The sequence below is a fragment of the Corvus moneduloides genome, chromosome 3, assembly GCF_009650955.1.
Source record: "Corvus moneduloides isolate bCorMon1 chromosome 3, bCorMon1.pri, whole genome shotgun sequence".
NCBI lineage: Eukaryota > Metazoa > Chordata > Aves > Passeriformes > Corvidae > Corvus > Corvus moneduloides.
The window spans coordinates 85,779,627-85,801,437 of record NC_045478.1 but is presented as its reverse complement, the minus strand read 5'-3'; the positions used below and the strand labels follow the sequence as shown (position 1 = coordinate 85,801,437).

The following is a 21,811-nucleotide window of genomic DNA, read 5'->3' as shown; positions in this document are numbered from 1 at the left end:
ATCCTTGTGCCAAAGATACCACAGGTCCTCCTGACCCTCTGTATTCCTCAAAGTGTGACTTAAATTGCTCCTAAGTGATACATCGTTGTCTGTATCTCACAGAAATAGATTTGATCTTCTATGAGATGATGTTTGGGAAGTTTCCGGTCAGGGATCAGATCCTTCATTCAGAAAGCTGCCGTACAAACAAACATTTTCATTCTTCAGGGTGTTTTGCCAGGGTTTATGCACAGCAGGCATCATGATGCCTTTAGATGGCACTGGGAACATTCAGCCTGCAGGTCTTTGCTCCAGCTTTTGCAGCACTGCCATCCCCACGTGCGTCTCCAGACTCCCCTTGGACATTTTCACGCCATGTCAGATGAAAATTACTCCTACCATCCCCAGAACTGACTATGACCCAACTCTGCCTGCACAGTTCCTGTCTCCTACCTGTCTCCCAGATCTGCAAAGCATCATTGCCACAGCTTCATACCCACACTTCTTCCTTCTCTAGTGCCCTGTTGATCTGTAGCGTTAATATCTCAAACAACCGCAGTTCATTACTCTCTCGGGTGCTACAAACATTTTATTCACCACTCTGTATTTTTGAACTTTGTTTTTTGTTAGCCTTTGGTTATGCCTCTGTGAAGACATATGATTGTCCCACTGTCCCACAAACCTGATATGAAATCCTTTAAACATTTCCTGCCCTTTGAAGCCCTCACCAGTCCATATATATCACCACGCTCATCCCAGGCACTCTCTTTCACTGGATCAGTAGAAACTTCCTCACCATTTATCCTGAGCCTCCTGCCTGCTCAAAATTTTGACTTCCACTGAGAGTCCTATGTATTCTCTCTTCTTTATACCTACACCTACCATAAGTTATCCCTAGGCTTCTTTTCACCAATCTTTGGACAATGTATGATCGATTTTCATGCCTTTATTACAAGTGGCTTGCACTGTCTTTCAGGCAGGAACCTCTCAATGTCTGCAGGAAAGTATGTGTAAGTATACAGGATGCATCAGATGAGTTTTTCTCTCTACTAGCACAAGGAGTAATTGCTGTGAAAAGAACTTCTGCACGGAGGTACTTTTTCTGCAGAAAGTTCTTCTGCAGTTTGTTGTAATGATAGACTTGTTGAAGTCAGCTTTCAGCACAAAATGCTGCTGGAGCTGATAGAATTTGGTTGTGATATAATCCTACATCTTCTATTCATTGCATGTTAAGAAGTCATATTTAAAACCCACATTTCTCTTTTGTGAAGCTCTACCACATTTCCATCTGATCGTGTGCATAATTTATGTTTGTATCTCAAGTAAATCTGAGCAAGTACCCAGTATAACATTACAGAAATGTTGAGGAACAGAAATTGGTGACTGCATGAATATTTCCTACATAAATGAAGAAATAACCACAGTGAATGGCAACAGCAGGACAGATTGAATCTTTTGTATCGAATGGTTAATACAGTCTGGGCTAGTTTCTCCCTTTTAACAGGGAAAAACCTTGAAGTGAGTAAGAAAGTCCCCTGAATTTAGATTTATCTTGTTTATTTCTATGTAAAATATAACTGTTTCCTGCATTTTACAAAATTGCAAAGTGTAAGTCTAGAATTTGCTAATTCCACAGTGCTCAACAAACTCATTGTCTCCTGCTTAAAAAACATTCATTTCCACTCTTCAGTGGTAACATAAGCCTGACAGATGCTTTCAAAATCAAACTTTTCTTATGAATATGCATTTTTCTATGTTAATATTTTTTAATAGCTGTGTTTTGCTTATTAGCTGGTAGTATAGGAGTCCATTTAGGTTTCAGAGATTGCCTTTCCAATACTATTTTCTGACACAAGCATGCCATTGCAGGTCACTGCATCAGCAACAGCAGCATGTCGGTCGCTCTGGTTCTCATTTGGGTAGCAGCTTTCTTCTGGTCCGCAGCTCCATTACTTGGCTGGGGCAGTTATACAGGTAACAGGTATCTTTCAGTTGTACTTACCTGGCACCTCTCCCCTTGACAAAGATACTTACCTTTCTTTCTTGCTGTTTGTGATAAATCAGACCGTGGAGCTGAGAAAATCATTCATCGTGCGTGACATAGGCGCAGAGTTTTGCCTGCTTTGGTATCAGCTATAAAGAGATTTTTTTGAAGATTTCACAGGAAAGGCTTGGACCAAGTGCATATTGCCTATGAAAAAAGAGAGGCCAAAAATACTTGGCATGGTTAAGCAGTGAGATAAAGAAAACTATCAAAAGACATCTTTCAAAAACTGTCAAGTTTAGGAAACTAGAAAAGAACACAAGTTCCAGCAAGTTAAACTTGAAACTATAATAAGATGAGCCAGAAAGATTTGACAAAACAATTTGTTGGAAATATGAAAACTTACATAGCAAAGGAACTAAAAGATGTTGGAAAGTTTGTCAGTCCAAGAAAGAATCAGGGCGCAAGATAAAGCCATATCAAAAAAGGGGGGGAATTTAAAATAGGAAAAAATTAATATAGTGAACACTGAAGGAATTCAAGGGCTAAGGGATATTTCCAGACCAGAAAATTTCTTCATGGGGGAAAGATGGAGAAATTGCCTCAATTCAAGCCTTTAGGAATTCAACAAAACCAGTATCTAGGAACAAATGGTAATGATACAGAAGTCTCAACAATTGAAATCATGTGACTGACATTGTCCAGCAGTTACCTGTCTGGATCCCGTAAGCCTCTGCATTCTTTGACAAGCCATGAAATCTATGGAGGCTTACTGAAGCAGCTATGTGCATTTATTTTCTTATTTACTAAGTACGTAACTTTGAGGTATCTCTGGACCCTTGAAGTGTGGGTGTGAGAAAAGCAGCCATTCCTATGGTTGGTTAAGTGTTCTATCCTTCACAAACCAAAATACACCCAAGATATTAAGCTCAATGGACCTTTGGTTTGAGACAAATTCCAGCTGTTTATTAGACTGTTTGAATTTTATGTCATATTTTTGCACTCTGGACCTGTCATAAACTTGGGTGGTTTGGACTGGTAATTTTCTGTGTATCTTCTGGTGATCTGTATTCTTTTTACACTAATCTACCAGCTCCTCATTTATAGAGGGACTTCTGATGTCTGCTTTTGGCCTTAAACTGGAGCCACGGACTTTTTGGGCAACACTGCTTTGTCAGGACATTCAAGTGCCCCTGTAGACCTTGTTTGTACTTTGAATTGACAGTGGTTTTCAAGACTACTTCTAGGAGTGCTTTCCCCTACTGAGACTCACAGCAGTTTCAGGTTCCTGGGCTATCTCTCTCTAAACACACCTCCAGTGAGGGCACCCATGGAGATGTGGGAGCCCAGCAGTGGCAAGTCCAGAAGCAGGCACCAGCAGACCACAGCACATTACAGCTGGCTGCCTTGGACCTTTCACTTCTACACAATATCTTCAGGGGACCCCAGGACCCCACTGATTTTTGGGAAAGCCACTTGTTTTTGTCCCTCCAGAGGGGGAAAACATAGCTCTGAATTCTGACTTGTGGAAAATCTGCAGGATTTTCTTTTCTTGTCATCTGGAGGCTGGTTTCATTTTTCAGGCAAAAGTTCCAAAAAGCAGAAATCCAGAATTAAGCCAGATTTTATGGTTATATTTTTGAATCTTGAGGTCTACTGATGAAAAAGGCAAAGGAGAGAAAAATCTATTTCTATTACAGAACAAATTCAGACAGGAAAACCTAGAGCTTTTGGTGATAAAATGCCAAGCTCTTTTTGATGAGAATCATAAAAGAGATTTTAAGGTTTTGCTCATTTAATTCCTCCTGTTTAAATCTCCTATCACCTGTGAGGAATTAAGGGAATTTTTTTTCTTCAAAACTACTCCTGGATGTTAGGGAGAGATCTGCTGCTAAATCATGTAGTCTTCACCTGTAACATATCTCCGGGACCTGTAAATACTTGACTTACATAATTTTGATTCATGCTTCATTTATTTGTAAGTCAATTTGTTGCCATAGCTGTTAGAAAAAAACCCCAGCTTTTTCCACTTAAAAAGGAAAATACACAATTCACGATCTATAGAAAACCCTCTAATGTTATAGAACACCCTCTAATGTTATAGAACTCAAGTTTTTCTATCAGGACATCTTTACAAACACATCAGGGGAACTAAAGAAGTCAACTGTTATATATAGAAGTGTTTGAGCCAGTTATTCCCACTGCCTATTCCCACATGTTATTCCCACTGCCTTTTCCTTAAGTACCTGATCAGCTGTTGTCTCACTTGTGGTAGACCCTGCAATCTGCCTGACTGCATCTCTGTGTTGCTGGACTGTGTGTTTCCCATTTATCGAAAGGTCTCATATCTTTCAAAGTATTTATATGTTTTATTGTCTCGTAATCTTTATCATTAGCTGTATCAATTTGGTCTCATGGCTCTCAGTAGTACTTCTCTGCAGTAGAAGTTCCATTGTCTCAAGGAGGCTCAATATTTTCATTTTCTACTTCGTTATGTAAGTAGTGACTTTTTTCATTTGGCATACGGTCTATGGAATTCCTTGTTACGCTGTTACAGTGCCCCTCTTACGAAGTTACTACATAGAGTGCTATGACAAATAAGAGTACGTATCACTCAAGGATATAAAACCTTTTTTTTTTAAATAAAGTGTCACAATTTCCTATCCTGAAACAACAGTTTGTGCATTATGGGTTTACACTGGCAGTAGAAACTCGACAGAATGATAATACACATTAAAATTTGTTACAGTCTAGCTGGTCTTGAAAAATTATTTATGTAGGAAGTAATGTCATGTCTCATTAAATCAGGAAGATAAATCCATTCTGTAGTGCTCAACAGAAGAAAAATACAGCATTTTAACTAATAAATTAATTGCTCAAAAGTAGATAAATATTGTAAAAATGCTGACCAACGTATCCTTGCTTTCCAGATCGCATGTATGGCACATGTGAGATAGACTGGGCAAAAGCCAACTTCTCTACAATCTACAAGTCCTACATCATCTCCATTTTTATCTGCTGTTTTTTCCTACCTGTCACAGTCATGGTCTTCTCATATGTGTCGATTATCAATACTGTCAAACTAAGCCATGCATTGACAGGACTGGGTGATCCCACAGACAGACAGAGGAGAATAGAGCGGGACGTCACCAGGGTGAGTCTGGGTTTCATGTTGGGTAGGATTCATCTCAATGAAATCTGTCTTTCCAAAAATTGGTCTCAACTAGAACAGAAGAGAACAAAACCAATCAATTGCATTTAATTTCTTGATAACTGTAGTGAGAGAGTCTGAACTCAGTGAAGAATATGAGCTTTGTTTAAAATTTCTACTGCATCTATTGGTTAATATTGGTGCTACATCACATGTGAAAAATAATCTAAATATAATTGGAGTGGGTTATACAGCACAAACCCCAAAAATTTGGTTTGGCATATGCTTTTTTCTTTCAGAAGTTACATTACTTCTGAGCATACTCAGAAGTTAGAGTGGAGATTTTAATTTACTCACTGTTTAGTTAAGTCTACCTGAAACCTTCTGTATGCTTATAAACATATGGGAATGTAGCTATTTTCATTCTGTTAGATGAGGCATTTCTCAACCACACACCATGCCAAAATTCAATATATAGCCAGGTCTGCCTGGCTGTATCAAAGCAAACCATTTGCTTTCCCATATTCTCCTGTAAACCATACCCTCAGGGCAATCTGGACTTTTCCCTTCCAGCCAAGTGTTCAGGTTACTATTCCCAGTGTTTTCCTTTCCTGATGTAGTCTTCCAGAATAGATTTAAGACTATTCTTCTTCTGTGTTTTAGGTTTCTATTGTCATTTGCACAGCCTTCATTATTGCATGGTCACCATATGCTGTCATCTCTATATGGTCTGCCTACGGTCACCCTGTGCCCAACCTTACCAGCATCCTTGCCAGTTTGTTTGCTAAGTCTGCTAGCTTCTACAATCCCGTTATCTACTTTGGAATGAGCTCCAAATTTCGAAGGGACATTTTTATCTTGTTCCATTGTGCCAAGGAAGTCAAGGATCCTGTGAAGCTCAAACGTTTCAAAAACCTCAAACCAAAGCAGCCACAGCCTTCTCAGAAAGAAGAGAAGTGTGCTGCAGAAATGCACCCTGCACCAAGCCCTGATTCCGGGGTGGGAAGCCCAACCAACACCCCACCACCAGCAAACAGGGAAGTGTATTTTGGTATTCTCGATACACCATCCAGGAACCCTGATATTGAATGTGATAGGTTGTAAGTTTTGTGGCTGTTTAATACATGCACTCTGTGTTCAGGAAGATGATCTACAGAGCAGCGCTTGAGTAATTTACTAATTCCCGTTCCATCTGTTTCTTGCTGTAGCACTGATGACTATACAACTCAAGCAAATCAGATGGTAAAGTGATATTTTTCCTTCCATGTAGATTACAAAATGCTACAAAGAACATTACAGTGTGGGCAGCACACCCAGTGCCAGAAACACTTCATTTTCACAGTCATGTAGGAAAAGAAAGACTGACTTCAGGAGACCAGGCATTAGCTAGCAAAAATAATTAATACGTTGCTATCCAAATTTTATTAGTTCTGGACTACATTTCCAAATATGTCTTTTGCTCTTTAACAGTCACAGCCACAGATGATTGTTTTAACTCAGTGGTGCTTCACAGCTGTAGGAGAAGATGGGCCCTGCTGAGATTTCTGTGGAGCTGCTACTGCTGCAAAGGCTGCAAGGTAGTGGGAAAAGCCATGTTCTCCCTTTAGAGCACCCAGGTGTGCCCACCATAGGGCTCCCAGGCCCCACAGGGACTTCATGGGAGTGTGTCTGATCACAGGATCAGAGAACAGTTTGTGTTGGAAGGAACCTTACAGATCATCTATTTTCAACCCCTCTGCCATGGACCAGGACACTTTCCACTACACCAGGTTGCTCAAAGCCCCACCCAACCTGCTCTTGAATGCTTCCATGAGTGGAGCGCCCTCATCTTCCCTGGGCAACCTGTTGCAATGTCTCATTACCCTCACAGTAAAGAATTTCTTCCTAATATCTAATCTAAAACCTACTGTCTTTCAGTTTAAAGTCTTTCCCCCCTTGTCCTGTCACTTGTAAAATGTCCCTCTCCATCCCCTTTTGTACTGGAAGGCTGCTGTGAGGTCTCCCCAAAGCCTTCTCCAGACTAAACAGCCCCAGCTCTCAGCCTGTCTTCATAGATCACCTTCATAGGTCATCTTCTGATGGCCTGTGCCTGACTCTCTGTATGTCTATGCAAGGATTAGGAGTAGTAATATACTGAAAAATGCTAAGCCTGGTATTTTCTAGTCACTGTAGTATGAGCAGCGGCTTCAATACCTTTCCTCATTGGTTTGCAGAATTATTTACACCTCCCCTGACCTTCCTGGTGAGTAGGGGCCTGGCTCTAGCACTCTGATTCAGGAAAGCTGGCCTTTGATTTTACTGATTGTCTCCAAAATGGGTTATTTTTCTACCTTTCTATCAAGGCGGAGCAAGAGATGTACAGGCAATGAAACCAAAACTGACACTTAGGTTTTAAGAGGACTGGTGAGGGTGTGGCATCAGAGCTATTTACAAAAGTATAATCCAACACTTCACTGCTGCTTCTAAAGAAAGCGTAGCTACCTGCCTATGGGTAAAAAGTGACTTTTAGGTAAACCCAACTAAGTAGCAACTAAGGATAGTGATTTAAATAGCTATGCTGTAGGCCTAAATCTGTTGCCAGACTATCAGATGTTACAATTATGTCACCAAGTTTATTTTACAGAATCAAAATGAGGAGGTATGTCTTCATAATCTCCTGTCTTGAAAAGTAACTGCATACCCAAGAGGACTTCTTTTAAAAATGTCTCTGTGTTAGTCATGAGGAAATTGTGGGTTCATTTAGTGCCATTTGCAAGTTAAACGGGGGAAAAAAGAAAGGGGAAAAAAAAAAGAAAAAAAGCAGCACACTCTTTGCTAACCTCTGCTACTTATGAATTTTTGAAATCTTGCTGTCTGGGTGTGCTAAAATGTAGCTGTTTTGCAAAAATATGAGCTCTTCCAGATTCATTTCTTGGGAAAGTTACAAAGAGAGCCCACCTTCCATTTCCCCATTACTCTATTTGTTTTGAGAAAATCACCTGTGTTTTGAAGTTAAAAACAAATAAACATTACAAGCAACACTGAGGAACTGTGTTTTTCTTTCATGGGCCACAGGTCTGAACTACAAGAGCATTCATTTTTCTGGAAAATTTTGAGATATGGATGCTATTTCATTACCATAAATAATTAAGGCAAATAAGTAAACATTTTGCTTCCAGATAAAAGATGCATGCTGCAGCTGCAGAAATAGATGAAATTGTTTAGGATCCAAAATCCTGTAGCAGCTGGATGAAGCCAGGGCTGGGCTAGCCAAAGTTAGCACACAGTTTTGAAAAGCTTCTAAGTGTAACAAAAAAAAATCCACCTCAGTAACCATGATGGACTGAGAATTCTCACTGCTGAAAGTGCTTGGGTTTTGCTCCACAGAGAGACAGAGGTGCTTGGGTCAGCCCCACTGCATTCCCAGAGACACCCGCAGCCACGTGTGTGCCGGACACCTGCCCAGAGCCACTCTGTGGCTGTAGGTGCCAGCCTGGCTTGCAATCTGTATTTCTGCTAATTTACAGATACCTAGAGAAAAATTCTTGCCCTGCTAGCGTTACAAAATGCTGCTGATCTGCAGGATTCAGACTCTGAAACAGAAAGATGTGAAAAAGACAAGCAGGGCAGGCAGAGCACAAGGCCATATTCCAGGAGTGTCCCAAAACTCCAGCTGGAAATCTCTAGTAGTTCATACACCCTTGAGCACATACAGTGAGGCTAGACTGGGGGAAGAGAGAGGTGTATGCAAAAAAGAGGCAAAAATAGGAGCAAAAATTAGAGGAAAAACATAGAGGGGAGGAAACCAGATCAGCGGGGAGCAAGAGGCCAGGAGTCAAAGGATGCATACCTGCTGAAAGACAACTAGAACAGACACAACACAGAAAAAGCCTTTACTGGACTGCTCAAGACCTCTCTCCTGCAAGGCCAACAGCTCCAAGTCCTTTGTGGATACATGGTAATACACCACAGGACTGCACAGCTGTAGAGCAGAGCAGATGGTTTTACAGGGTGCCACGAGATGTCTTTGCAGACCCCAACCTGTGTTCCAGGATCAGTAACAGCAGGGAGCACTTTCGTCACTAAGTTACTCGGGTAAAAAAAGCTTCCAGCCCTAAAGCATCAGTGCCCTGTAGCTGCACCCGACAAACACCAGCAAGTCGCTCAAAGGCATAAAAGAGGTCCAGAATCCATTATTGGAGTGCATGTAAGGGAAAGCACATCAGCATTTTAAGTGTGGGAATCATCACAAATCCATTTGTAAAACACTTTTCCTGTACCTTGGATTTCCTCCCCTTGTTTGTGGTCCCTCATGTGCCCAGACAAGGCTGGCCCCTGCTGCTGCACCCACAGATGGGCTCCTCAGCCTGCTGAGCCAGCACTGCCAGTCAGAAAGGAGCAAAGATCTTGGTGGCTTGAGACAGGCAGGAAGGATGCTGAAGAGGGGTGTGGGGTTTCATGATTTTTACTTAGCAAGAATGAAGTACAAACAACATAGAGAGTCCCAGAGTCAAATCACTTCTGCCCATAACCTTGCTGCTCCTCACAGCCTTGGATTTTCACCTGGTGACTTTTAGCAGCAGAGATGTGAGAAGGCTGTTGTCCTGACTGATAATCTGGTGACAAGGAGGCTTCTCTGGAAAATTGCAGGTCTGAACGCTCTCCACCTGAGATGGTCTGACAAGGGAGGTCCTGCTCAGCGTGACGAAGCAAAGAACTACCTTCTCCCAGTGCTTTCTCTTTAGCAACACTATATTTTTGCTTTTTTCTAATGCCAAAAGCTGATGGGTGAACCAAAGGCAGGGCTAGATGTCATATCTCTATGACATAGGATATCCATCCTAGTGATGCCTCTTCCGATTTTGTGAAGGCACAGAGGAGACAACCCACATGGGCTGCATAACAGCACCTAGTTCTTCCACTGCCTCAGCCATGGGCCTATTTCATTGTGTTTTGTATTGAATGGCTTAGTGCCAGCCTGCACAAATGAGATCTCATGTCTATTGCTAGTATCCAAATGGTTTCTTGTCATGAGGTAGGAGAACAATATTTAGATCTCTCTCCCTTTGGCATAGAAATTCTGGCCTGTAGGCTCCTTCTGTCTCTCTTGATCAGCCCTGGATTCTACTGTGAGATTTTGTGATTGTTGGGGTTGTTTTCATGTATGGCATACCAAAATTATAGCACCATCTGCAGAAGGTAGTAATGGCCACTAATTCTAACATTTTTGAAGGATACTGTCAGCGTTTTCTGGCTTGTTCCAGCAGGATCTGAGACAGACATCTTACCCTAGATGCAAAGGAACCCACCCAAAAACACTCTTGCTAGCTGTTTCATTACTCCAATTCTGTAATCACAGAGTTTTTGACATTGCTAAAAGCAACACTAGCAAAAAACAATGTGCTTGAGCATAATGAAAGTCACATGAAAAATGCTTGAAGCCTTAAGGCACCCTTTAAATTATGCCTTTAGCTACTCTACATATTAATTTCCAACCATTTCCCACTGTTTTGATTAGCTATTGATTAGTACACTACAGCAGGTGAGTTCTTAATGGCCACTAATTCACGTGTATCAAATCTCATTGGATCTTACTTGATTACTTCTTATTATCATATTATTCATTAGTACCAACATATCAGTATTATACCAAAAATCACTGCAGTTATTAATCATGAAGTGCAGTTATTAATACTCACATGTACAACTTTGGCCTTACAAGTGATTACCAACATCCCTGCCACTGACACAACCCTTTCTCTGGGACTACGGGTTCAAACAATTAAGTTAATTCAGGATTAATTCTATATCAATTTCCACATTTAAAAAATAGCCTCTTCTGGATTGGGGAGAGGGGAAAAAGTTATCATAATCCTTTGTTTATTTATGCCAAGAAAACCATTTGGGCCCACCTTTCCCCTGCTAGCATTTTTGCCAAGCTGAAAACCCTTCAGGATGTGGCACATTGAGATACACAAACGCATTTCTTAATAACTTCGACATTTCAAATGCAAACATGAAATAACTTGAGTGTGCAGTTGGAGGGGAGTGGGATAGCTTTACTCCAGTCCAGTCCAGTCCCTGTTCTCAGTGCTGTTAATGCATTTTATCTGATGACTCATGTAAAAGTATTTCTTGTAGCAGAGGCCAGAAAACAAGAAACCCTTCATCCCCCCTTAAGACAGTGATTTTATTACAGTGTGAACCACTCAGCTTGCACCCCCTTGCAGGCTCTCTCTTCACCCCATAAGATTCTTTATTCTTGGCTGCGCAGACTAACGCAATAAGAGAGAATCTAGAGTGTGCCCACCCAAACATGGCCTATGGTTTAGTTCTTATCCTCAGGAGAGACAGATGGAGGCAAAACCCATTCCTGAGGACAGGGTTCACAAGAGGCATTGTTCTGCTGCTACCCTGGTGAATAGTTTCCACCTTGGGCAATAACGAAAAGGATTGGTACACTACCTTGGCTCTGTTTTCAAACCAGCCTGGCAAACCAGGTTTTCTTGACAATGCTGTGTGTGCCTCTGCCTACCTCTCAAATTGCTGAAAATGTGGAGTCTGAACCTTCTCAGTAAATCAACAAATGCAAAGGATTTTTGCAAGCACTTCAGGAACTCTGCAGACCAAAGTGAAGGCTCCTGCAGGGTAAAATGGCTCTCTGTTTAGTTTTGGTCTGAAGCGCCTAATTCCCACCTGCAGCAAAAACTACCTAATCCCTTCCTGCACTGGTGATGAAGGAATATGAAAAGCTACAATCTTGTGCAATTGGGAAAAAATACCTCCAAGGTCCTCATGATCAGCATATATCCCTGCTTCTTGGGAGATGGCAATTAGGTGATTCCAGATGAAGCAAGCTAGAACTGAAAACATGGTCTTGTCCAGAAGAATGGAGTAAAGGTACTACTGGATATTCATATCCAGAGATTCTGCAAGAATCTTTGTGCCTAGCAGACTCTTAAAGAGCTTCATATACCCACACTGAGATTAAAAGAGGTAAGTGAATTGCATTGACTGCAGGAGTGTCATCTGGACCTGTGCTTTCCTCTATAGCTTTGGGTACCCACATGTGTATTTAACACATACTTCTTAAAGTACTTTCTTTTCTGGGTTGGATTATTTTTGTATTATCAATAAAAGGGGAAACAAGACTGAAAACATCTTGATGTGCAGGAGAAGCACAAGAATAAATATAAGATTTAAAGAATGTCAAAATAGGTACTACGGTAGGAACACAGAACAGTAAGAAAACTACTAATGAAATGTAATAAGCCCATTGCTGATAGAAAAAAAACAGGGCCAACGCTGAATAATAAAAACAAAAATAGAACTACGGGCTGTCTGTGCCAATAATCATCTTCTTTGATGCTCAGTCAATGAAAAAGGCCTCTGGGATAACAAATATGCAGCATTTAATTATGTAATAGGATGTAACCTAGTAAAAGGAGAGTGGAAGGACTTGCAAAAATCACTGCAATAAATGCCCTCCCTCACTGATATTTGACAGCCTTCAGCAGCCTTTCACACTGTACACCAGCCAGCCTGGCTGCTGGAAAAGAACCACTGCTAGAGCAAAAGCTGGGATGGTCCCTGGAGGGGTGCATGTGTGGCCAGAGGCAGATCTGCTGGGTCCAGCACAAGGTCCCTGCAAGCTGCCCAAGCACAACACACCTCTATAAACGTCACATCTGCCACAGTATTTGCAAAAACAAAGTGTGAAGTCAGAATAATATCTGGCAGTACAAATGAGAGCATGAACATCTCTGTGATGTGACCTGGCAAAGCCTTGTCATGTGCCAAAGACAAATTTCTAACAGATTCATATCACATTAATGTTTGTACAGTGAATTGGGAGAACTTGGGGCATGCTTTGCACCACTGGTAAACTGCTGTGTGAAATGAACAACACCAACATCTCTGAGAATGAGCTACCAATCATGAGATAACATGTAGCCTATACAGGGATTTAAAGGGAATAGAAAAGGGGCTTTAGCTTATCCTTGACTGATACCATTTTACCTGACAATCCAGCCCTCAGCTTCCTTTGCTGAAAGGCAGTTGAGTACACCAGCTGACACACATTGTTGTGTGTCCTATCAGAAAAAATCATCCCAGGCAAATGACCAGTTCAAGAATTTGGAAGTTTAACTTCTTAGCTCCAGAGATGAGACCCGTATCTCCCCACAGTTTGGAGGAGCTGTTACCAGACCATTCCACATCCTTGGAGTCATGGCAAGGGAAAACATTCACTTTGGAAAACTGATACACCTTATTCTTTGAAAGATGCTATACATTCTTCACAAGAAGCTCTTTAGTAGTTTGACTTCTGAAGGAAATCAGAGCTTTTACAAGAGGTGAAGAACATGGACTTGGGAAGTGTGGGAAAATGTGACTCTTAGGGGGCTGTGAGAAAAGACCTGGCTAGCACTAGGATAATTAGACAGGTATGTATGCTGATAAAGGAGCCAAAAAGCTTGACACCAGACATTAGAACAGATAAGAGGGAGTCTCTACCAACTCCTGGGCTGCAGCAGTGTTTAGCACACTTGAGTCTTTCTCAGGTTAATTTAGATGTCCTGTTTGCTTATGCCCCACTCACTGTCTCTCTGTAATGGTTGGTGGTGCCCACCCATGTCTCTGTTGATTCACCGTGACCTGAGGAGAAGCAGCGCTGCTGTTCCCCATTTCCAGTCTAACAGAAATCCCATGTTTCAAGCTTCATGTTTTCAGCTTGTTTTATTGGCACATCCCGTAATAACCCAATATGCATTTTCAGCAGGTGCTTTGGCAACAGAAGAGGAAGAGCACAGCCAACAATCAGAAACTTAGCAGGGGTGAATACACCACCAAAACACTTTCCAATTAGAATTCTTACCATGAAGAGGGCAATTGTTGCCAAATGCTTTTTCTCACCCAACCTCCTATGAAAATGGAGCATCACCATGGAATAGCGAAACACGGGGAGTTCCCACAAGGTTAACTCTTACCTGGTTCTCGCACAAAGAGCCCTGTAAACATTTCTCATGCTAGCAGAAAAGAATAGGTCTAGCATATGCATCAAAAAACCACTACCAAGGGTAATCTCTCTGAACATCTCCTGCAAAGACAACATGGATTTTGGGGCCTTCTCCCCTTTACAAGCATGTGCAATAGAAATGAAGCTAACAACATTAGTTATATTACCACAATCTATACCTGGAATGCTATTTCTGGCCTTATAAAATTATAGTTTCCAAATAAGACCCACTCAGTGATTCAGCTGAATAACCAAAAGACTTTTCCCTAATGCTTCCCTCTGCCAAATCTGGAATAGTACTTCACCCAGCAAGTTCAGTTGTAGTTCAGTGGGCATAGTCAGGTCTAAGGATGCTAAACATATGGTCTCTCAGCTGTAGATCCCAAAGGTTTTGATGAAGAGGACATGCCTCAGCTGCCTCTAATCCTGAAGAATTTGATTGCTTTCTGAGTAGCAGAATGTACCCAAAGAACTTCTGCCATTAAAAAAAAAAATAGGCTTATCTTATTTTTTAATATAGTAAGCAAAGTAAAAACTAGCTGTTGTCTGGGCAGTTGCAGTCATTAAAGATGTTTAAATTATTTTCTCTGCTTAATCACAACAGTAGGTTTACCTCATGTATTAGTCTCGCAGACTTACGGTATCTCACTGAGCTACCTAAACTTCAAAGGGCAGAATGTCCCGCCACCCTTACCTTACAGGTAACAGTAGGAAGCCCTCGTTTTGAACTGAACATTTTCATTTGTTAGGTTAATGTCAACACAGAAAAGACAGCTTTTCCAGACACCCCAAAAGAAAACCAGCTCATTCCTGTTATCTGTAAATCCTTATATTAGCCCAGGTTACAAACAGAGGATGAACGGCCAGACCAGGTAGCAAGCAGACATGCTTCCCGTCTCTGGCTGCCATCCAGGTGTCCTTCCATGACACCTGGATAAACCCAGCAAGGATTAAGTACTCTCAGCAGGGCCAGGAAACTGGCCTGGTCTGTGTGGCTGGCCTCCCCCTTCAGCACTGCTTTTACTTACAATTATTTCAGGCTTTGTTAACCAGGCGTGGTCAATTTGACTTCCTCAGCAACAAGCTTAAAAAACAAATAATCCAATTAATGGAAGAAGCAGGGTGTAAAAGTGTTTTGAAAGGGTTGGAAAAGCCAAGAGGAGCAGCTGGCACATCCCTGGTGGGACATCTCCTTCCAAACAAGGGCACACAGAAACCCCTTGTTAGCACAGCGGGGACAGCAGTGTGGCTTGCTTTTTGAACCCCGCAGTCCTCAGGACCATGACACATCACTGAGGCTCAAAACCAATACAACAAAGCCCTGTATGCCGAGCAGACATGCAGACTTACAGACCTGCAGTTAAATAAACTCCAGAGACAAATGCTAACAATTGTCAGTGCTGCCCACTTCCGATCCTACGACAACATCTCAACAAGGGCTTATATAAAACTTCTCTCTAGCTCATCAACCCAGCCTTCATTAGGCAGCAACAAAGAAATGTCAGAAGTTATTTAAGAGTATATATTTAGTCCTGAAATGAGTGTTTGTGCTTTAGCTGAGGTGGGAGAGGGGAGTGGGAAGAGGAAGATCGAGAAGTGTTCATAGTTACTCATATGGCAGCCATGGAGAATATGTGTAGGGCTATTCATTCGAAATGTTGTCTTTGATAATGGCATTCAGCTGCAGAAATCCCTAAATATCATTCATAGAGAGAGAGAACTCCTCTGCCTGCCTGGAATAATTAAAATTCAGGGCTTTGTTTCAAATTCCTTGTACCACTACTCCAATTCTCAGCCTCACTGTATAAAACCATGTGACAAAGAAGTTGTGTGACTACAAAAAACCCCACCATGGATACCCTTTTTCAGAAAGACTCACCACAAATATTAACCCTTTCAAATGCGGGATGAAATTCCTCCCAGCCCCAAGTAACAACTCAACATTGGTGTTTATGGCCACAGCAATATCAGCACATGACCAGGCCTGTAAGATTTATTGTTGATGGACTGAGGAAAAAGCTGTTGGTCTTCCCTATTTGATCCTGCCCCACCCAAGCAGCCAGGATCATGCCTGCAGCCTCCTTACAGCTTCTCCCCACAGTACTGAAGGAAGGAGAAACAGAGGGCATCAGAGAGGAAACACCCTGTCTCCCTTCACCATCATGCCCTTGCTTATGTGTTTATGTCTGTCCCTTGGAGCAAGGAGAGGAAAGGTCCTCCCTTTATCCTAGAGATAAAATCCTATTCCCTTGCAAGCAACAGCAAAATGATTAATTGCAAATTGCAAAGACTTCATCTGCAGGGTCTTAAGATGAGGCCAAGTCACAGAACATGTGAAATGTTGAGAAAGGAAAACACCAAGACCGAGTGCTGGGGTGCTGCAGGATAAGGTTAGTCTCTCTTTTTGAAATTCTTGTGCATAAAACTGTTCCAAAACTTTTTGAAGTTTTGTAGATTAGGAACAATAGCCACACTGACAGCAGTAAATTACACTCCATCAACTGTTAATGGCACAGAATATGCATACACCACTTATACTCTCCCACTGATGAGTGCCTGAGACAGCTCTTAGTCCAATGAGTTGATTTCCACTCTAGAAAACAGTTGAGGCAGAAGTGAGGATAGTGCAAACGTCTTCTGGAATACCAGTCCAAGCACTAAAATCTAGTTCCTAAGTTCGGTCTTCTTCACGCCAACTGACTCCATGGAGGTTCACTTGCACTGTCACGATTTCCTACAGAAGAAACACCAAAGACATAACAGAATGTTTTCAAAAACTCTTCAAAAACTAGAAAAATAAAGAGAGAAATAAATGAAATCTAGCATTTGTACCAGTTTCCTACAGGTGCTGCTAACCTCTTGATCACTCACTTTCTGAGCACTTCTTGTTTGTATGTCTTAATTTGCATGAACCACTCTTGTAGAAGACCAGAGGTGATGATGGAAAAAATGGCTGTGCAGATGTCCTTTGAATTCAATTTATCTGTTGTTTGTCATTTCTTGGATCCTTAGCAGGCACCAGCCTGATTTTGTGTCCCAACTCTGTGGCCTGCAGAAAGTCCAGGCTTGGAAACATGAAACAACAGGGAGTTTACTCAGAACTTCCCATAGCTAGCCAGAGTTGTTTGGCAAAATACATCACTCACAGTAACACTAATTCCATTCTCCACACCTGCATTGAAAAGAAACAAATGAAGTGACAGACTAAAAAAGAAAAACAATTACTTTCCACAAATTAACCCTATTTACTTATTACATAAAAATCAGGACTTGTTTCAATTTTCTTACTCATTCTTGTACTTTGACTTTTTTTAGATGATGAAATATATTCACTCATTGGGGGAAAACAAATCTTAAAAAGAAAGCTGTAAAGCATTAATTTTCTAAAGACCAAAGAAATTCACTTTAAAGCAGCAGAATCTTTAAAGTGTAATTTCAAAAAAAATTAGTGTCTTCTTTGCTGGACTAGAATAGTTGGATGGAAACAATTATAGTCAGCACTCGCAGGTTCTTTACAGGCTTTCTCACGCACTGCCACAAAGTGAGCCTCTGATGGTCTCCTGTCAGGTAACTCCTGTAAGCAGTGATTCAGAGTATATATAGATAATCCTAATCCACAGAAGTGACGGCTGGATGGCAGAAAGCCCGTGAGAAGGACATGTGGAAGGGGAGCTCACCAAACACAGCAGGGGCTGTATGCAGAACCACTGCACCAGAGGCCTCAGCAGCTGCTATTTACAGCTCATCTGGGCTGGCAGCAGCAGCTCCCCTGCTCCAGCACACTGGAGCAAACAGCCAAGGCCACCAGGGAGCTGTAACACAGGCTAGCATGTAATATTTCACCTTGCAGCTGGCACAGCTTGGTTTCCTACTTTATTAGCTCACTCAGGAGGGGAACACACCATTTTAGGTGTCTCTGCAGGCCTGACACCTCCTTCTCTTAATACTGGCGTGAATCAGGATTGACTCCTCTGTTCCCCCTGCAAGTGCGTTGCACAAGCACAACACGCCAGATGTTTCTCACTGACCATAAATGTCTTTCACTTTATGGTAAGGGACTCACAGAAACCATCACTAGCACTGAGCAGCCTAAGATAAACTCACCATGCAGAGTTCAAAGCAGTTTTGGGCTGCTCTGCCTTGGTGAGCTGTCAGTGGAGACACAAAAGAGCTGAACCAGAATCTGGACACACCAGCATATGGTTGTGGCTGTAACTCACCAAAATTAACACAACAGAGGCCTCACTCAGCCTTCCTCTGACCTTATTTTTCCCTGGCCTTCTGCCTGGGGCTCGCAACCCCTACCAGGATGCAACAAAAACCATTCGGATTTTGCAAACGGAAGCCCAAGCACTGATCCCAGCACACGTCAGGGTGTTGCAGGGCTGTGAGTGAAGCAGCAGGAAACCTCTCCCTTTTGCCTGGTCCTGAGCCACTTGTCCCCCAGCACATGCATTTTCACAGCATGTGTCTTCAGAACCCTGAGTGATAAGGTGACCTTGTCATAGCCCTTCTAGTACAAGGGGACCTGCCCAGCGGATGAGGCAAGGACTACAGATATGGTCTCTCCAGACTTCAATAAAGTGTTTGACACCATCTCGCACAGCATCCTCCTGGAAAAACTGGTTGCTCATGTCTTGGACAGGTGGACTCTAATGGGTAAAAACCTGGCTGGATGGCCAGGCCCAGAGATTTGTGGTCAATGGGGTCAAATCCACTTGGCAGCTAATCACTAGTGGTGCTCCCCTGGACCCTGTTTTTGGGTCCAGTCCCATTTAACATCTACACTGATGATCTGGACATGAGGATTGAGTGCACCTTGAGTAAATTGCCCGAGGACACTAAGCTGGGTGGGAATGTTGACCTGCTTGAAGGTAGGAAGGCTCTGCAGAGAAATGAACAGACTCAATGGGCTGAGCACAACTGCAGGAGGTTCAATAAGGTGAAGTGCCAGGTCCGCACTTTGGTCACAACAACCCCCTGCAGCACTATAGGCTGGGGGAAGAATGGCTTGAGGGCTGTTCTGCAGAAAGGGACTTGGGGGTGCTGGTTGACAGATGGCTGAATATGAGTCAGCATGTGCCCAGGTGGCAAGGAAGGCCAGTGGCATCCTGGCATGATTCAAGGATAGTGAGGCCAGCAGGATCAGGAAAGTGGTCATTTCCCTGTACTCAGCATTGATGAGGCAGCACTGCATTCAGTTCTGGGCCCCTCGCTTTACAAAGGACGTTGAGGTGCTGGAGCATGTCCAGCAAAGAGCAAGAAGGCTTGTGAAAGGACTAGAAAACATGTCTTATGAGGAACACCTGAGGGAGCTGGGTTTGCTTAGTCTCGAGAAGAGGAGGCTCAGGTGGGATCTCGTTGCTCTCTACAACCACCTGGAAGGAGGCTGTATTGAGGTGGGGATTGATTTCTTCTACTGTGCCTGCAGTGAGAGGACCAGAGGAAATGGCCCTAACCTGGTACAGCGGAGATTCAGGTTTGATATTAGAAAAAAATATTTTCACTTTTAGGGTGGTCAGGCATTGGAATAGGTTTCCCAGGGAGGTGGCAGAGTTACCATGCCTGGAAGTGTTTGGTGGCTCCGGGTGGCGGTTTAGTGGTTTAAGGATTACAGTGGTAGTGTCAGGTGGACAGTTGGGCTTGACGACCTTAAAGCTCTCTTTCAATATTGACTCTTCTTTGATTCTGTGATTCTATTAATGTCTATGGGATCATGGGCATCCCTCATAGGGCTGGCAAACCCAGAACCTATCTGCAAAATGCTTTTCATTTTTTGCTGGATTAAAAAAAGGTAATTAGCATAGAATCATAGAATAGTTTGGGTTAGAAGGCACGTATAAGGGTCATTTACTCTAACACCTCTATAATGAGCAGGGAAATTTTCAGGACAATCAGGTTGCTTAGAGCCCCATCCAGCCTGACCTTGAATGTTTCCTGGGATGGATCATCCAGACTGACCTTGATTGTTTCCAGGGTTGGGGCATCCACCACCCCTCTGGGCAACTTGTTCTGGTGTTTTATCACCCTCATTATAAAAAACTTCTTCCTTTTATTAAATTTAAATCAACCTTTCTTCAGTTTAAAACCACTAGCCCTTGACCTACTGCAACAAGCCCTGCTAAGAAGTCTGTCCCTGTCTTTCTTGTAGTACTGAAAGTACTGAAAATACCTTCTCAGACTTGATTCTGTAAGCTCTGCACTTCTCAGCTTTCTTTTCTGTAAAAGCTGCTTGCTTTTCTTTTCCTCTGATACTTTTTAAGAGCATGCATGGGGTTTAATTTTCTCTCTCCCAAAACTATTTTTCACTTCCCTTCATTGTTTGCCCTTCTTTGAAAAGAGCTTTGAAAACCTAAGGTGGAAAATGTCAATTATTGAAATAGTTGGAAAGCATTTACAGTATTTTCCACAGTATAAAACACTCAGAGGAGTTAACCAGAAGAAAATGTAGCAACTTTCCTCTCACAATTCTTTGGGAGATTTAATGCTGGCAATTATAAGAATGCAAATGGTATTTCCAGCTAAACTGTGCTTGTGACGAAGCAATTTATTAGTAGTAGTTTACTAAATTTGGGGATCAAAATACAGAGCTCACCTTATGGTTGTGTCACTGGAGGCAAGGAATGGAGAACAGAGCTTATTCAGACAGATTTATTTTTCTAATAAGATGTGAAGAGTTTTTTTCTTTCTTTTACAAGTAACAAAAGAGCAGCATTTCTTCTCAAGGGTTGATTTCAGAGAAGGATTTAAAATTGCATTAGAAATTTGTGTGGCCCTCAAAGGTGTCATAGAAGAAAGATGACTCTGTTTGCTACTCTATTTCTACATTACTGAGTTTATAGTTAATTGAATTGCTACTGCATTGAGTGATGTTTATGCAGACTGCCTGTTTTCTGCTTTTTGAGTGGAAATTGATAATGAAAAATAGCTGGCTTATAAAAAAGCATAGATACAGGCTACTGCACTTCAGAAACTTATGTCTACATCTTCTGTCCCTTAGGGTACACCTCACACCTCTGTATGACTGGAAATGTATTGCTCTGTAGGGCTGGAAAATTGATGCCTGGGTAAAATGGTGGAAATGAGCAGCAAAAAGGGACACAGCCTGCATTCCCAACCTTGACCACTTTGCACACATACAGCAATAAAACCTTGGTCACAAATATCCTGAGGGGGAGGAACGGAGATGAGTTTCCTGCTTGCAGCCCTGTCTGCTCTGCTGCCCTGGGCAGACAAAAACCTTTCCAATGTCAGGCTGGTTCACACACAGCAGGATAATTTTTTGAATTAGTGACTGACAGCAGTCTGGAGCTTCAATACCCTCACAGTATTGTTCATAGCAATTAACACTTTGGTGGTGACCAGTTAAACACCAGAAACACTCTCTCTCTCCCATCCTGCTGGAAGTGAAAGGAGCACAGGGACAGGACAGAGATGGCAAGAAGGAAAATTGCTGGCATTTCAGCCAGTCGGCTGGGGTCTGCGTGCCCATGGAGGCCCTTGCATCACTCTATATCCTCCTTGTACCTAGATCATAGGTCCTCAGGTGCACCCCCAGCATCTTCCTCTTGCCCCATCCCTCCACCAGGATCACAATTTTCCCCTCCTATATCCCCCACTCTGCCAGCCCCAAGCACCAGGACCCTATGGTCTCACTCCTTTTCTTCCCAATTCAATTCAACCTTGCTGAAATATGGGATGT

General features: G+C 42.3%; 1 protein-coding gene and 1 long non-coding RNA gene across 3 annotated transcripts in view; one reads left to right on the top strand and one right to left on the bottom strand.

Annotated features, from left to right (window-relative positions):
* Positions 1 to 6,386, top strand: part of LOC116441059 (opsin-5-like) — a 29,776-nt gene extending 23,390 nt beyond the window's left edge. Inside the window, exons 4-6 of the mRNA XM_032102585.1 lie at positions 1,849 to 1,953; positions 4,894 to 5,117; positions 5,778 to 6,386. Coding sequence (XP_031958476.1) covers positions 1,849 to 1,953; positions 4,894 to 5,117; positions 5,778 to 6,218 — 770 coding nt within the window. The 3' untranslated portion in view covers positions 6,219 to 6,386. The remainder of the gene's footprint in view (positions 1 to 1,848; positions 1,954 to 4,893; positions 5,118 to 5,777) is intronic.
* Positions 6,387 to 13,680: 7,294 nt separating this feature from the next.
* Positions 13,681 to 21,811, bottom strand: part of LOC116441058 — a 29,603-nt gene continuing 21,472 nt past the window's right edge. The window contains exons 5-6 of one of the 2 annotated variants that reach the window (XR_004238864.1): positions 16,942 to 17,281; positions 13,681 to 16,843 (exon numbers count right to left, since the gene is read on the bottom strand). This is a non-coding gene — a long non-coding RNA (uncharacterized LOC116441058). The remainder of the gene's footprint in view (positions 16,844 to 16,941; positions 17,282 to 21,811) is intronic. The other variant, XR_004238865.1, reaches the window with a different exon arrangement.